The sequence below is a fragment of the Equus quagga genome, chromosome 7 (genome assembly GCF_021613505.1).
Source record: "Equus quagga isolate Etosha38 chromosome 7, UCLA_HA_Equagga_1.0, whole genome shotgun sequence".
Classification (NCBI taxonomy): domain Eukaryota; kingdom Metazoa; phylum Chordata; class Mammalia; order Perissodactyla; family Equidae; genus Equus; species Equus quagga.
In genome coordinates this window covers 2,516,712-2,533,815 of record NC_060273.1, presented here as the reverse complement: position 1 = coordinate 2,533,815, position 17,104 = coordinate 2,516,712, and the positions used below count along the sequence as shown (strand labels likewise).

Genomic DNA, 17,104 nt, shown 5'->3' with positions numbered 1-17,104 from the left:
CTAATTCTCGCTGTGGAGCCCTGCCAGGGATCCCTTGAAAGAGGCAGTGGTGGAAACGCTGCACCTGTTGGCAAGACCTTAGGCCCCCATGACGTAATCGTCGCCTAGTGCACGGCCCCGGGGGCCACATCGGCGCAGAGGCGGGGAGGGGGGGCGGCGGGCAGGGGAGCTGGGGCCCCAAGGCTCAGTCCCCTCGGTGACAAGGACCACGCGGGTCCACATGTGTGCAGAACCTTTATTCAACAAGGTAGGGCATTCAGGGTCGCTCTGGCCTGGCCGGCTGGTGTCAACCCAAAGTCACCTGGTCTCCGGTCCCGCCGCTGAGCGAGCGCGCCTGGCTGGAGGAGGCCGGGCGCCGGCACCCAGGACCCGCTCAGAACCGCGCAGGGCCCGCCCCGGACGCCGCAGGCGACTCCGCTGAGACCTCCTTCCCCGCGTGGGCCGTCGGCTGCGCGGTCACGACGGCGGGCCCCTGGGTGGACGGCTGCTCCGGGGCAAGTCCCTACTTGAAGCCAATGCCCGAGAGGCACAAGAGCCCGCGCTGGCCATTGGCGGACACGAGTTGCTGCCCAGCGGCCGGAGGCTGCGCGCCGAACCGCCGGCCCGCGGGGCGCCCGAACCTGGCCTCGCGCCCCCTGCTGGGGGTCCAGCGCAGGGGCCGGATGCAGGCCTGTCAATTTTATTTATCCTTTCAAAAAACCAGCTCAGAGTTTCACTGGTATTTTTCTATTGTTTTTTAAGTTTCTGTTTCATTTATTTCTGCTCTGATTATTATTATTTCCTTCCTTCTACTGATTTGAGGCTTTGTTTGTTCTTCTTTTTACAATCCCTTTAGCTGCACTGTTAGATTGTTTAGTTGAGATTTTTCTTGTTTGTTGAGGTAGGCCTGTGTTGCTATGAACTTCCCTCTTAGAACCACTTTTGCTGTATCCTGTAAATTTTGGCGTGTCGTATTTTCATTTTCATTTGTCTCCAGGTAATTTTTTATTTCTCCTTTGATTTCTTCATTGACCCAATCGTTGTTTAGTAGAATTTTGTTTAATCTCCACCTATTTGTGGCTTTTCCAATTGCCTTCCTGTAGTTGCTTTCTAGTTTATACTATTGTGGTCAGAAAAGATGCTTGGTTTTATTTCAATCTTTGTAAATTTACTGAGACTTGTCCTGTGGCCTAATATGTGATTATGCTGGAGAATGTTCTTTGTGCATTTGAAAAGAATGTGTATTCTGTGGTTTGGGAATGGAATGTTCTATATATATCTACTAAGTCCAGTTGTTCTAATGCGTCATTTAATGCTAACGTTTCCTTATTGATCTTCTGTTTGCATGATCTATCCATTGGTGTAAGTGGAGTATTAAAGTTCCCTACTATTATTGTGTTGTTATCTATTTCTCCTTTTATCTCTATTAATAATTGCTTTACATATTTAGGTGCTCCTATGTTGGGTGCTTAGATATTTACATTTGTTATATCCTATTATTAGATTGTTCCCGTTATCATTATGTAGTGCCCTTCTTTGTCTCTTGTTACGGTTCTTGTTTTAAAGTCTATTTTGGGGGCCAGCCCCGTGGCCGAGTGGTTAAGTTCGCGTGCTCCGCTGCAGCGGCCCAGGGTTCAGATCCTGGGCGCGGACATGGCACCACTCGTCAGACCACGTTGAGGCAGCGTCCCGTATGCCACAACTAGAAGGACCTGCAACTAAGATATACAACTATGTACCAGGGGGGATTTGGGGAGATAAAGCAGAAAAAAAAAATTTAAAAAAATAAAGTCTATTTTGTCTGAGATAAGTATACCTTTCCAGCTTTCTTTTCATCACCATTTGCATGGAGTATCTTTTTCCATCCCTTCACTTTCAGTTTCTGAGTGTTTTTAGGTCTGAAGTGGGTCTGTTGTACGCAGCAAAATATGGGTCTTGTTTTTTTTATCCAATCAGGCACCTTATGCCTTTTAATTGGAGCATTTAGTCCACTGACATTTAAACTAGCTAGTAATAAGACGGTACTTATTGCTCCTTTGTTACTTTTTTCTGGGTGTTTTAGTGGTTCTTCTCTGTTCCTTTCTTCTTCTCTTGCTCTCTTCCCTTGTGGTTTGATGGCTTTCTTTAGTATTATGTTTGGGTTCCTTTCTCTTAATTTTTTTGCGTTTATTATACATTTCTGGTTTGTGATTACCATGAGGTTCACATATAATGACTTACATATATAGAAATCTATATTAAGTTGATGGTCACTTTAGTTTGACCTCTTGCTAAAAACTCTACTCTTTCACTCTCCTCCTCACACATTTTAAGTTTTTGATATCAAATCTAACCTCTTTTTTGTGCATGTGCATCCATTACCCTCTTAAAATGGATATAGACAATTTTAGTACTTTTGTCTTTTGACCTTCATATTAGCTTCATAGGTGGTTGATCTGCTACCTTTGTTGTGTATTTGCCTTTACCACTAACTTTATTGCTTTTTTTAAAATAATTTTCTTATTCCTATTTGTGGTCTTCTCTTTTCCACTTAAATAAATCCCTTTAGCAATTCTTCTAAGGGTAGTTTCTTGGTGGTAAACTCTTTTAGTTCTTGCCTGTCTCAGAAACTCTTTCTCTGTCCTTTCATCCTGAATGATAACCTTGCCAGGTAGAGTATTCTTGACTATAGGTTTTTTCCTTTCCACACTTTAAATATATCATGCTACTCCCTTCTGGCCTGTAAGGCTTCTGCTGAGAAGTCAGCTGATAGCGTTATGGGGTTTCCTTTGCATGCCACTTGTTGCCTTTCTCTTGCAACTTTTAAGATTCTCTCTTTATCTCTAATTTTTGACATTTTAATTTTAGCGTGTCTTGGTGAGTGCCCCTTTGGGTTCATCTTGTTTGGTGCTCTCTGTGCTTCCTCTGCCTGGATGTCTGTTTCATTCCTTAGATTGGGAAAGTTGTCAGCCATTATTTCTTCAAATAGATTCTCTGCCCCTTTGTCTGTCTCTAGTCCTCCTGGGACACATGTAACACTGATGTTAGTGCACTTGATGTTGTCCCAGAGGTACCTTAGATTGTCCTTGTTCTTTTTAATTATTTTTTATTTTATCTGTTCAGCTTGGATGATTTCCTCTAGTCTCTCATCCAGCTCGCTGCTCCATTCTTCTGTATCATCTTCTCTACTGTGGAGTCCCTCTAGTGAATTTTTCATTTCCAGTATGGTATTCTTCATTTCTGATTGGTTCTTTTTTACATTTTCCAGTTCTTTCTTGAAGTTCTCACTGAGTTCATCCATTTTTATCCTAAGATCCGTGAGCATCCTTATGACTCTCTGTTTCATTTAGTTCTTTCTCTGGGGTTTTGTCCTGTTATTTTATTTGCAATGTGTTCCTTTGTCTCCTCATTTTGCCTCTTTCTCTGTGCTTATATCTATGTATTGTATAGGTCAGCTACGTCTCCCAATCTTGGAGAGATGACCTTATATAAGAGATGCCTTATGAGGCCCGGCAATGTGCTTCCCTCCTGTCTCTAGTTCAAATGTCCCAGGAGCTACCCCGTGCGGGCTGCTTGTGTCCATCTGTTATGGCATGGTTGCTTTTGCTGCAGGTGCCTGGGGAGTCTAGGCTGTCCCCCTTGCCAACTGGCTGTAATGCTCAGCTGTGTGTGGCTGCTATGGTCCTTTCAGTCACTTTATCAGGGTTGGGGAGCTACAGTACAGTTGGCTGAAAGGTCTAATAGCACATATCTGGTGCAGTTTTTCTGTAAAGTGAGTAGACACCAGTGAGACCAAATACTAGGCTCAGGGGCATACAACTGCTGCAGGCCTCCAGCCAGCAAGGCTGTTGTCAGCTCTCTCAGGGCTTCAGCTGAGTGTGGCCAACCCCAGGCAAGGGAGCACCCAAATGTTTCAGGCTTTGGAAGGTGGGGCCAATCCTCTGTGTGGCTATTTGAGAAGCACAAGTCTGCTGCAGCTGACAAGCCCCACTGCCCACAGGGCTACTCACCCCACCAACACAGCCCTGCCCCATGCACATGCACAAACCCACTGAAGCAGACCCAACCGCCCTGCTGCCGAGGCCCCACACACTCCACGACCACAGGCCCACTCCTCGTGCACTCCCTACCCTGCAGAGGGCAACCCACTTGCCCAGCTGCAGAGGCTTCCAGGCACCCCATGTAAGCTGGCCCAGAAGTTGCCAGAGGGCTTGCTGGTGGGTGGAGCCAAACCCCAGGGGTTAGCTGGATTAAGTCGGTGCTCTAGTGGGTGGGGCAGACCTCTGCAATAATGGGCCAGAAGAAGAACTCCAATGTTATCTGCCAGCATCTGTGTCAGCACACCTGTACTGGGTCACAATAAAGGCTACTGCAAGTGTCTCAGTCCCTGGAGAGGTCTCACCTCTCACCAAGATGCACCCAGAGACTATCAGATGAGTCTCTTCTCCCCAATGGACTATGCGTCTTTCTTTCTGGCTCTTTTAGGTGGCTTATCAAAACAGGTGAATTTCTGCATAGGCCCTTTAACAGCCTGCTCTATTTTCCCTTATGTCAATAGCTTTTCTGGGGGGTATTCCCTTTTGTAGTTAATAGCAAACAAAGCCAGATATTATGACACTTGTCTCAGTTGTGCTGAATCCAAAACCTACTTATTTTGGTAACACTCCCCCAGTCAGATCACCCACTCCTCCAGGGAAGGCTTCAAACCTTAGGGTTGCTCCTGGCCAGCCATGAAGCACTGTGGCTAAAAGGTGGCTTTCTACTCTCCAGATAGGAATTTCTGCCCCTTCTATCTGTTAGCGCTGTCCCTTGTTGTATGTGTTCTTTATATCCGGATTTCAGTTCTCTGTTATGGGTAATTATTCTTAGAGTAGTTGTAAGTTCATTTTGTCCATGGGAGGAGGGGAGCTCAGAGTCTGCCTACACCACCATCTTACATCGTTCTCTGTTGCTTTGATGCAGGACTTTTCAATAACTCTAAGAGGCTCAAATGCATCAGGAATCTGTACAAGGAAACTTACTGAGTGACATTCCCTGAAATCACTGGACCCTGGACCCCTTGTTTTTGGAGAATTGCACAAGGGACTTGTGACATGCTGCCCCACGGTTTCGAGGGCCACCCTGCATCCTGGCGGTTCTCTTGGGCCCTCCCTCTCGTAGGATCCCCTGAGCTGACATCCTCCATCTTCTCAGGTGGATTCTTCTCCAGTAAAATCTCCTTTCCTTTCAGCACCTGTCCCTGCCATGTGCCCCAGCCGACACAAGGAGGCGGTGGTGAGCTGAGACCTCACTGCCCAAGCTGTCCAGGTGTTCATCTAAGGTGAGGAAGTGGCCGGAGGCCCTGGTTTCTCATTGGCTATTTACCAGATAAAGCAGGTACGTGACAATGCAGGTAACTTAAGATGCAAAGCCACCATCCAGATCGCATGCCTACTGAGGAGACTTGTTTTTCCTTTCGACATGAGAGCTGGACCGAGGCTGAAGAAGAACTTACAAGCACCCCGTCTGGGCTGCTCGTTCGCAGCCTCATCACACTGCTGCCCTGGGTGGCTGTCTAGGACAACAGGAGAAATGGTGCCGTACTCGCAGAGTCAGACTTCTCTGCAAACTGAAAATGGCTTTATGATGATTATAAGAGTAATGCATTCTCATTAGAAAAGGAAAGTCAACAAAAGGAGCCTAAAGAAGAAACTTTTAGAAATCACCAGAACCCCACTTTGAGCCAATCTCTAGCACTGGACATTTGGGTTGTTGACAAATGTCATTAAAAATGATACCTTCATGTAAATGCTTATTTATAAACCTTGGCTGACCGTCCTAATCATTTCTCAGGATAAATTTTCTGTGAGAGCAACAAATTAGTCAAAACCTCCATATTTGAAAGGTTTTAAACCATGAGAAGGTCCCCAGCAGACTCCTCCAGCAAAGTCAGAGGGACCCATTTCCCACACTGCTCCTGACACTGACAACTCCACTCTTACATCCTTTGAGAACTTATAGGTTAAAAAATACACAATATTTTTATAAAGAATAATCAGTTTGTTTTGTAAAATTGGTACAATCTTACAAAAAAAGTTGAAGGAATATAGAAAAGAGAAGGAAAGAGAAAAATGTCCTAAATTCCATAATCTTGGAATAACTATGTTTCATTTGAATGTCTTTCTTGAAATCTGTTTAAAACTCAGGTTCTAGGACAGGAAGCTGGAAGGGCGGATAGGGTGTGGGTCAGGATGGAGACCTGACACAGGAGTCTGCTTCTCCCAGGCTCCTGCAAACTCTAGAGAACAACGAGGAGACGTTGACAAAGAGAACAATTCTCTGAGGGTGCTGACCCCAGCAATGTGCTGGAGCCTCTCAAAGGAGGGAGGCATGTGGGCTTGAGTTGATCGGAGCAGGGGCCACCATGGGGCAGGAGGTGGGGCTCAGGGCACTTACAGGTGAGATCCAGTGGATCTGGGGTCCAGGAGAGGCTCCCAGGCAAACGTCAGGCTGACACTTGGGTGACTGACTGCAGTGGGTTGAATTGTCGCCCCCAAAACATATGTCCACCCAGAACTTCTGAAGGTGGCGTTATTTGGAATACGGGTCTTTGCAGATGTAATTAAGGTAGAGATCTTGAGATTATCCCAGATAGAATGGGCTATAAATCCAGTGACAAGTGTCCTTAGAAGAGACAGAAAAAGAGAAGACACACAGATACAGGGAGGAGGCCATGTGCAGACGGAGGCAGAGACTGGGGGGATGTGTCCACAAGCCAAGGAACGCCAAGGATGCTGGTGGCCACCAGAACCTGGAGGAGGCAAGGAAATGTTCTCCTTTAGAGACCTCTAGGGAACATGGCCCTGCCTACAGCTTCATTTCAGATTTCTGGGCTCCAGAGCTGGGGGAGAATACCTTTCTGTTGTTTGAAGCCAAGTTTGTGGTCATTTCTTACAGCAGCCCTGGGAAATGCCCTCCCAATTTTGGTGAGTTACATAATTGTTTGGATGTGGTTAATTTTTCTAATTGTTCTATTCTACTCTGTAACCAGGATTCCCACAGACGTTTATTTGTTCCATATTTAAGTAAATGAAATCAACCACATAAGCTCTTTTCTTTGACTCGTCTCTTGGTCGGATTAATTCGATTATCCATATTCTTCCTAAAATGTCTGACAGTGGCTATGCTCCCTACTTTGTCCTGTGGTTAAGAATGTCTGCTATGAGCAGTGGCTGCCTGGAGCTGGAGGGTGTGATACCAGCCCTGATATCGGTTTCCCTACATTAAACCCAGCATATGTGGAGCTAAAACCGAAACACTCATTCCCTGCTTACTCCCTGGCTTCCTGGATCCAGAATCCACTATTCTCCATGGAGACAGACACCATCAAGGACAACCACCTGGATTCACTATCTCCTCCCCACAAGGAGATACAGGCCGGTGTGAAAGCTGGTGACCAGCAAGGTCACGGGCTCCCTCCTCTCTGCAAGTAGTCTCAAGGCCAAATACAGGCTGATGGAAAAGCTCCAACAAGCAAGGCCATATGCTCCCCCTCCCCTACCTAAAACCCCAAATAAAAACCCTTCCTTTTAGCTTTTGGCAGAGTTTTGGATTTCAGCGTTAGCTGCCCTTTCTCCTTGCTCAGCGCTGGGCAATAAGAAAGTCCTACTTTCTTCCACTACACCCAGTGTCAAAGATTGGCTAGCTGTGCAACAGATGAGCAAACTCATTTCAGGTTTGATATCAGGTGCAGATTACCGGTAGGGGGAGCAGGAGAGACATTTCTGGGGCAGGGTCGTGCTCTGTATCGGAAAAGGAGTCTGGAATACACAGGCATGTGTGTCTGTCAAACCCCATGAGGATGCGCTTCCAGATTTGAGATTGCATTGTGTGCAAATTGTTCTTCAAATTGGAAAAGAAACTATGAACCCATCTACTCAGTGGTCCACAAGTTGCAGTGTCTGAGGGGCAGTGTGCTGATGCCTGCACCTTACGTTGAAATGCATCAAGAAGGGGATAGGTTGCTGGATGGATGGATGGTTAGATGCATAGATACCCAATGACGTAGACACAATGCAATGCCAAGACTTGGAGAGGCAGTGAGTATATGAGTCTTTGCTGTAAACATCCTTCACCTTTGCAATAAGTTTGAAAATTTTTATAGTGAAATGTTGGGAGAAATGTCTGTTGACTTTGAATTTGAAAGATAACTCGCCTGAGTCTGTACTCAGCTTCTGCCATCTTGGTCCATCTGGACCCTGTGCCTTTAGCGTGGAGCCGTGGTCTGGAAAGCTCTGAGCCCTCAGCACGGGTGCAGTGCAGGTGGTGTTGGTTTGCTGTGGGGGCCACAGTCAGGAGTTGGCCTCCAGCCCAGCATCACCCCCAAAGAGCTCCTGTTCTCTGCAGTCCACACAGGTAGGTCTTGACCATTCCTGGGAAGGAGATCTTATTGAAAACTGGTTTGATGTGGTCCCAGCACCAAGACCATTTAGAGCCTGCCGCTGAAAAGGAGGGGGAGGTCCGTCTGGGCCAGTCCTCAATATGGAACCCTCCTCCCAAAAAGTTTGCTAATGACCTGCACAGAGTCCCAATCCTCCCTCACCAACCTCATGCAGTGGGGTCTGTTAGGGGTCCATTTACAGGGGAAGAAACCAAGGCTCAGAGCAGTAAGGGATGTGCATTGAAGGGCAGAGTCAGAATGTCTGTAATGGATCAGACCCTCAGGTCAGTAATAACGAGTGTACGGGGGCAGGCAGAGTGCTAGCCGTGACACGCATTACTTCATCCAGCAGGGGATGGTCCCAAGCAAGGAAGTGTGAGCTTGCCAGCAGAAGCAGTGTGGGGTCTGCCCCAATGACAGGCAGTTCCCTGGGCCCCAGGAGCGGAGATCAGGAGAGGTGGGAGGGGCTGAGGTGCCAGATAGGAACCAGCCCCAGGGGTGGCTCGGGAGGGTGCTGACTAGTGTAACGGACAGACTGCCTGCATAGCCCCAACATTCGTACACTGAAGCCCTAACCCCAAGTGTGATGGGATTTGGAGGTGGGGCGTTTGGGGGTGACTACTTTTAAAGGAAATCACAGAATGAGCCCTAATCAGGAGATTGGTGTCCTTCTAAGGAAGCTCTCTGCCATGTGAGGACACTGAGAAGATGCCTTCTGTGAGAAGGAAGAGAATCTTCACCAAAATCATATCTATTGGCACCTTGATCTTGGAATTCTTAGCTTCCAGAATTGTGAGAAATAAAACTCACAATGTATAAGCCCCGAGTCTGTGGGGTTTGTTGTCACAGCCAAAGCTGACTAATGCCGCATGTAACAGACACATGTGCCAGGGAGCCTCAGGGGACAGGGGCCTGGGATGCCTGCCTCCATCAATCAGGCACCTGCGTATAGTTCATTTTATTTTCAACATCTGCACTAAGGGAATTTCGATGACATAAGAGATTAGACAAAATGTGTGGTTGGTTGTCCCAGTTTTCCAATAAAAGTATTGAGTTTCTCTGGGGAAGAATGTTGAAAAATTGCTTAGCACCAGGAAGAATCTGAATGAGCGACAGAGTAAATGGGGCACAGGACTGGAGAGTTTCTGAAATGCAAAGCCAAATTGTCCCTCAGTGTGGGCCTCCCGGCCTGGCTGCAGCCACTCGAGGGCCAGGCCGGGCACACAGGCCTGCTCTCGGCTTCGCTTGGGTCAGGAGAGAAATGCCCCTGCCCTTCTGATCATACCCCTCCCCCACCCAGCAGGATCTTCCCTCTGATTCCTGGGCCAGAGGGATCAGATAACGTCACACGGAGGAGTCAGCTCCCCCACTTAGCCCTGGAGTCTCAGCCAGGCCAGACCTGCCCCAAGACTCCAGCCAGGGACACAGTTTTCAGCCTCCAAGCCAGGCTGGGGCTTCTCCCAGAGGGCTGCAGGGCCTGCAGCGAGTGGGCTGGAGATGGAGGCCTTCTTGTGTGCTGTGCCTCAACCTGCAGAGCACAGAGAGGTCTCCCTGAGCCCCACACCCAGAGAGCAGGGAGACCAGGGGTGCCAGCCCTGACCCAACCCAGACAAACCAGCCCAGGGCCCACCTCTGCTGGGAAGACAAAGCCACATGGTTCCCCTCCTGGCAGAGTGAGGTCTGGAGCACACCTACAGAGGGGATTATGGCCTTGTAAATTCTCTGTACATCCCTTCTGGGGAGCCCGGATCCCAAGGGACAAAGGGCCTGTGTTGAGTCTCCCGAGCAGGCTCAGGGCCAGCACTGGGCCAGGGTAGATGAGGGGGCGGGGTTCATCCAGGATCGGGGCCTCCTACGCAGGTGTGCATGAGTGTATACGTGTTGTAGGGGGACAGGGGGCTTGTGCAAGCTGCTGTATGTAGGCATGGTTGGGCAGGTGTGTGTGTGAGAGTGCACACATGTGAGAGCATGTGGTACACACGTGTGTTTCCAGCTCATGTGTTGTGCATGTGCATTCGTTATCATCGAGCTTGTGCACTTCACGAAAATGTGCCTGCTGTGTGTCATCGGGCACGACTCCTCCTCCCACCTGTCCAGGTTGGCAACTGTCTTCTCCAAATCCCACCCAGGACGTGCATCCTGGAGTCCTGGCGCAGAGAGATCTTCCATCTGGGCACCAAACCCTGCCAGCCAGGAGCTGGAGAGAAGGCACCTGAATTGGCAGCAGTAGCCACACTCGTGCCCTGAGGCTGACCTGGGACAGGAACACAGCCCCGTTGGTGCAACCCATCCCCTTCCTCCAAAGCTGTGTTTGTGAGGTCTGGGCCTCTCGGCCTCTTCCCCACAGGAGCGTCCTGGGTCCTCGAGAGGGGAGCTGCTGCCCCTTTGCAGGCCTGCCAGCTGCTGGGTCTCCCTGGCCCAGCCTCTGCTGCATTTGGGGACCTGAAGGCTGCTGGGAGGGCTGAGGAGCATCAGGAGGACAGGAGGGGGCCCTCACCTTTGCAACAAGAGTCAGCGGGGGCCTGGGCCCTAAGGAGCCTCTCCAGGGAGGCCAGTGCAGGACCAGGAGGAAGGGCACAGTTGTCAGGACCAAGGACTTCTCTCTGCCGCTCTCCTTGAAAGACCAGTTGTTCAATGGAGCAGCCCCCTCATCCCACCCACAAAGCCAGCACCATGGACAGGGCTGCGTCTGTGCCAGGGAAGGGAACAGGCACCCAACAGAGGGCAGCCCACTTGTGGCTGAAGGGCTAGAGCACACATTTTCGTTTGCCTGGGTCTGTTGCAACTACTCAGCTCTGCCCTTGTAGCGTGAGAGCAGCCCCAGAAGATATGCGTGTGGCTGCACCCAGAACACTTATTTGTGGGCAATGGCACTGGATTTCATAGAATCCTCCTGTGTCACAAAATGCTATTCTTCCTTGAATTTTTCCTAACCATTGAAAAATGTAACAAGTATTCTCAATTCTGGGGCTGTGCAAAAACAGACAGGGGGCACAATTTGGCCTGCGGGCAGTACTTTGCTGAGCTCTGGCCTAGGTACCTGGTGCAGGTAATGGACGTGCCAGCTAGACAGGGCCTCCAGCCATCCCCAGTCCTCCCAGTACTGCCATCCTAATGAGACCAGTGTTCCCAGTTCCTGGTGAGCCAGCACTTCTGGGGTGAGTCTGCACACATGTGGCCATCCTGTGCACCCCTTTTCTCTTGTAACGAAATGGGGGCATTCTAAACCCTCCAGTCCACACTGGCCCTGTTTCCTTGGGCAACGTATCAGAGCAACAGGTTGTGGCATCCCTTCTTCACACCTGTGTAGTATTCCACTGCAGTGATGACCGTCATTTATGTAATGGGTCCCCTCTAGACGGACACATCTGTTGCTTCTAAGCTTCTGCGATTTCAAAGCATGCTGCAAGTGATAGCCTTGCACACCTGCCCACAGGGCACAAAGTCTTAGGCGTCCAGGCCCTTAGATGGAGAAGGATTGCACTGAATTCCCATAACACCCCAGGACTAGGTTCTACCGTTACCCCATATATTGAATGAAACAATCAAAGTGCACAGAGGTGATGCAGGCTCCCAAGATCACTTGCCTAATCAGTAGGGATGATGGGATTGGGCCCTGATCTGGCTCCAGCACCGACATTCACATGCACCCCCTACTATGACGGTTGTGACTCTGTGGTTCTTCCCAAAGGTCAAGGGAGCCTGCGGACAGCCTTAGCTTCAGCCCGACACAGAAAGCCTGGCCATGCCCCTCCAGCAGGGCCCGCAGGATCGAGCTCCTGAGAAGCAGCCTGTCACCACCCAGATAAAGTCTGACCTCGGCCTGGCCCCGGGCGCTCTAGGAAGCACTGGCCTGGAGAATCGCCCTCTCCCCTTCCTCTGTGCCTCCTGTCTCAGCACCATTGCTGTCCAGTCATCCCACAGACCAGAGCTATGCCCAGACCCAGCACTGAGGGAAGGTCACAGACATCTCCAAGTGACAGACCACGGAAGGCCAGCCCCTAGGGTGTCTTTTCCACCTGGTGCCAGGCATGTTGGACTGGATCACCCACTCTGGCTCTCTGAAGGTCAATGGGGAGCTGGCCTGGGCTCCTCAAAGCCTGTGGGACACTAGGTTGTGCCCAGACCTCAGTGAGGTCCTGAAACTAGTTCTTCAGGAGGTAGGAGCCCTGAGTCCCACTGAGCTTCCATGAGCGTGTGACCTACAGCTCCCCCATGGGGTTGACCTGTCTGGCCAACCTGGGAAGGTCTCTCAGCAAACCTTCCCCATCTCTGGGGTCAAGATCTAGTCCAGGTGCTGAGGAGAGAGACCCAGAGGTGACAGCAAAATACTTGTCACTGTCTCGTCTTGTTTGTTCAGGCGATGGGGCCAAGACAACAAACACAGCAGGTCCGGGAGCCTCCCCCAGGATGGCTCTGGGGATTCCCCCAGGAAGAGACGTCATTTCCCACCTCCTTCCTGTCCCCTGGTGCCCCTTACTCCTTCCTTCTGTATGGGCGCCCACAGGGCCAGGGAGGGTATAAAGGGCTGGGCAGAGGACGCCTAGGCACAACCAGGCTTCCCAGTGCCAGGACTGGGCAATAAGACTCACCTGTCCAGGTAAGATGGGGCTCCCCTCTATCACATGGGGCTGGTGAGGTCAGGCGGGGTCCCTCTCTGAGAGTCGGGTGGGCTGTCCTCCTCTCTGCAGGAGCCTTGGGACCCTCCAGCCAGAAGCCATGCTGCTGTGGCTGACCCTCGCCCTCCTGTGGAGCACCACCTGCTGGGCAGAGCGTAAGTCCGGCTGGGTCAGCCCCCTCCAGCCCATCCATCTGGTGGCCACCCTCCCCTCTCTGCATGCCGGAGACCCAGGGTCTGGGCCCTGCCCTGGCCACATACTAACTCTTATCTCAGGACTGTCCCATCTGGTGGAGGGGCTGCGTCCAGAGTGAGGCAGAGATAGCCTGCATGTGACCATGTGGTTTATTTTCTCTCCCCACCTGCTTCTTTCATCATCTAGAGATTTATGGGCTCGGAGGAGGCCGGTATTTCAGTACCTCTCCAGACTATTACAACGACGTCACTGGGATTCGGGTGTCTGTAGGGCCTATCTTTGGCCTGATTAAGAGGTGAGTAGGAGCCACGCCATGAGCTCTAAGGCTGTGTCCCACTCATGCCAAGTCTCAGGAATGTGGGGAGGGGGCTAAGCGCCTCTTCTCCCAACATCCTCGCTGGGTCCTGATGACTCTTTGAGGCCAGTTAGGTCCTTGGAGTCATGGAGCCACCAGCCATCACCTTTCCCTTTGTCCCTTTTCCTCAGCTGCCTCCTCTCCCACACAGCAGTCCTATCAGTCCAGGTTAGGTCAGAGAGGAAAGGAAGTGAGGGTCAGAGTGGACCACTGACTGAACACAAGTCGCCAGAAGTGTGTAGAGGCACAAAGCCAAGGGCCACTACCCTAATGTTTGGGTGGTGTCCTTGCTCAGGACCTAGGGCAGATCTTGGCTCTGCACTGACGGGGTCCCGGGGACCTGGGAGAGGGAGTGGGGCAGAGCAGCCAGCACCAAAGAGGACAGATTGTAGGTAGAGTGAGGGGAGGAGGGGAGGCCATGGGAGAGGCCCCAAAGTGGGACAAGGACACAGACAAGGCCAGATGGGCAGAGCTAGTGGGACTCCCAAGGTGAGTGTGGGAAGTCATCTGCTTCTCAGGCCTGTGACCTGGGCAGCCTGACTCAGGCTCAGAAAGTCTAAACTGGGTCCAGGGACAGCTCCCTTCTCTAAAGGATGACAGAGGCAGGCATCTTCTGAGGGTCAGAGTGTTGGACACGGGGCTGAACGCTCCTTTCAAATGATCCTGAGTGTTCCTACAGTCACTCCCATTTGACAGACGAGGAAACTGAGGCCCAGAGAGGCTGGGTAACGAACCCAAGATCACAGAGCCTGAAGGTGGCAGAGCAGGGGTTTGAGACCAGCATGTCTGTGTCAGCACCCAGATTCATGTGCTTAGAGACTCATGCTGCAGTGACGGCCCTGCTCTCCGGTAGCCAGGGAGGGGTGGCTCGGGGAAAGAGGACGTGGAGAGTGGTGAGTCTCCTGGGTCCCAGGCACTCAAAGCTCCCCTTTTCTCCCAGCATCCAGCTGAGATATGGATCCTCCTGGAGTAAAAGCCTCGGCGCCCAAGGTGGGAAGATCCAGGAATTCCTGCTGCAGCCGGGCGAACACATTATAGCCGTCCACGGCTCGTACAGGGGTTACCTCCAGTACCTGGTCGTATACACCGACCAAGGGCGCTCGGCTGCATTTGGGCGAGAAGAGGGCAACAGCTTCTCTGCCTCCCCAGACCAACCGTGGAAGGTGCTCACGGGAATCTTTGGCCACCATAAGCTCCTCGGCATCACGAGCATCGGCTTTCGGTGGGATAGTATTCGGTCCTTTGGTTGACCATTGCACAAACAAGTGCAAACCCACAGGCTGAGAAATGAGTGCTCCTGGGTCCCCAGGGATGGGGCCCGGCTGAGGCCCTCTGGCTGGTGGTGGGCTGGTGGCACTGAGGTATCCTTTCTCAACCCTGAATAATAATCCACCAATAAATGAATCTTCTGCAAGAACAGTGTGTCCAGGCGTGGTCCTTGGGTCTGGGGTACAACCCAAAGCTTCTGAGCGTGTAGAGGGTGAGGCACTGGGGCTGAGCTCAGTGACCCAAGCCCAGGATGAGGCAGGAGGTGGGTCTGATACCACAGGCCTCCATGATTCTGCTGAGGATGCGGGACCTGCCCGAGCAGACCCTGGGCCGATCCCACAAACTTTGAGGATTCTGGGCTCCAAGGATGCCCTGTCCCCATTCCCCACCTCAAGCCCATCCAGCTGGCCTCTGCTGGCCCAGGCTCAGGTCCAGGTTTCCCAGATATGCAAGGGGCCTCAGGGAAGCCACTCATTCATTCATTCAGTCAGTCAGTCACTCCCTCACCCCCTCAGCACATAGTTGCCAAGGCCTCACCCACACCAGACTCTCCTGGGCACTTAAGGTGTAAAGAAGAAGATGCTGGGTGTCCAGCTGAAGGGCACCCCAGGGGACAGAAGCATAAGCACATGGAGACTGTTGGTTGTGGCATCTGCACTGATGGGGACACAGGCAGGGCCTTGTGCAGAGGCACCTGCCCAGAGGTGGGGAGGTGGGGTGTGTTTCAGGGAAGCCTTCCTGGAGGAGGCCACGTCTGACTAAGTCCTAAAGGCTTCGTGAGAAGTGGCCAGGTGGAGACAAGGGGAGGAGGGCATCCCAGGGGAGGGGTCAACATGGGCCAAGGCCAGAGCCAGGGATAGCCATGGGCTGCGCTGCTCCAACTGCGGCAATTTGTTATAGAAGCATCGGGAAACAAATGTAGCCCCAGACCTTGCATGTTCTGTGTACTCCATCCCACACCTGGAATCCCCCAGGAGCACTGGCCAAGGTCTGAGTCCCGGAATTCTCCAGGGACCAGGCTCCAAACATTTTGGATCACAACCTCCTGGAAGAAACACACTGTACACTGCGACACGAGCACGCACCCGTCCAGAGAACTGCGACAGCAAAACACTCAGGGATCCTGCCAAGTGCAGCCTGTCCCCTGAACCCCTGCTCACAGCAGCCCCATGAGGACAGGACTGCCAGTATCCCCATTTTCAAAAAGGGGAAACTGAGGCACAGGGAGCACAGTGGCTTGGCCTAGGTCACATAGAAGAAAGTGGCAGAGTTGGGGTTCAACGTGACATGTTCCAGGGGCAATGTCTGGGCTCAGGACCCCAGACAGAGGCAATGATTTCCCCATAGATCCTCATCTTTCTGCCTGAGGTACAGGGTGACATTTTTCTCCTTTCTACTTTTATTTTAATTTGAAAGGCTGGTTGAGAGCCATTCGTGGTTCTTCACCTGGCGCCTGTGGGAAAATTTCAGGAATCCATGAACTTGGATGGGTAAAAGTTACCTCTTCATTTTCATTGTCCGCTATAAGAAATTTCCTATTTCCTGCAGTACACCTGTGACCTCCAACATTCCAGCAACAGATCCTGCGACCTTGTCGTATCAATTACTGTTCAGTTGTCCCAGACATCCTGAAATCTACACTCATCACTCCTTCACAATTGTGGGTGTTTTCAGACCTGCCTGTTCATGAGCTGATAACAAGAGCACAGGTGTTTGTAGAGCGCACGCAGGTGGAAACACTTGACCAGCCATCTGAGGCTGCTTTGCAGGGGGCTCCTTTCTCCCTGTGTGGGGCTGAAGCCACGGGTGGGCAGCTTGGCAGCTGCGCTGGGAAGCCCAAGGCCAGGTCTGGTGCATAATTCCTTTCCTGCCTCTGGCTTCCCAAAAGAGAATCTATTTTCAGTACTAGAGATTCTTGACCCCTTTCTCAGGCGCCCACCTCTCTTGGGGCTGGCAGCTGCCAGGGGGGACCTGCCTCTCCATGCCTCCTGGGGTGACAACAAGGAGGATCAGAAAGGGGACAATGTTGACTTGAAGAGTGACAGCTCTGATCCCCACAGCAGTCACTGCCTTGTGACCAGACCGGATAGGATGAGAGCAGGAACGAGAGGAGAGTGGGAAGAGGACAAGCAGGGCTCAGGAAGGGGGGTGTGGGGAGCACGGCCCCAGCTCAAGGGCTATTGTGCAGACTAACCGCGAAGCACGGTCCGTGACCCAGCGGATCCTTACTTGTAAGTGACACATTTCTCGGCATTTCCTTCATCGCTCCCAAAAACTGAGCGCATCCTC

The 17,104-nt window shown here is 51.4% G+C and overlaps 1 protein-coding gene across 1 annotated transcript; it reads left to right on the top strand.

The window, feature by feature from the left end:
• The first annotated feature begins 12,867 nt into the window (after positions 1 to 12,867).
• Positions 12,868 to 14,963, top strand: LOC124242161 (zymogen granule protein 16 homolog B-like). Its single transcript, XM_046666844.1, has 4 exons — positions 12,868 to 12,977; positions 13,069 to 13,151; positions 13,378 to 13,486; positions 14,487 to 14,963. Exons 2-4 carry the CDS (start codon positions 13,097 to 13,099, stop codon positions 14,794 to 14,796), a joined length of 474 nt encoding a protein of 157 aa, XP_046522800.1. The 5' UTR covers positions 12,868 to 12,977; positions 13,069 to 13,096; the 3' UTR covers positions 14,797 to 14,963.
• Positions 14,964 to 17,104: the final 2,141 nt, after the last annotated feature.

Excerpts from the sequence above, each read along its gene's own strand:
- LOC124242161 (XM_046666844.1), top strand. The coding sequence starts at position 13,097 with ATGCTGCTGTGGCTGACCCTCGCCCTCCTGTGGAGCACCACCTGCTGG. Across the intron at positions 13,152-13,377 it reads CACCACCTGCTGGGCAGAGC|AGATTTATGGGCTCGGAGGA; the intron begins GTAAGTCCGGCT and ends TTCATCATCTAG. Across the intron at positions 13,487-14,486 it reads ATCTTTGGCCTGATTAAGAG|CATCCAGCTGAGATATGGAT; the intron begins GTGAGTAGGAGC and ends CTTTTCTCCCAG.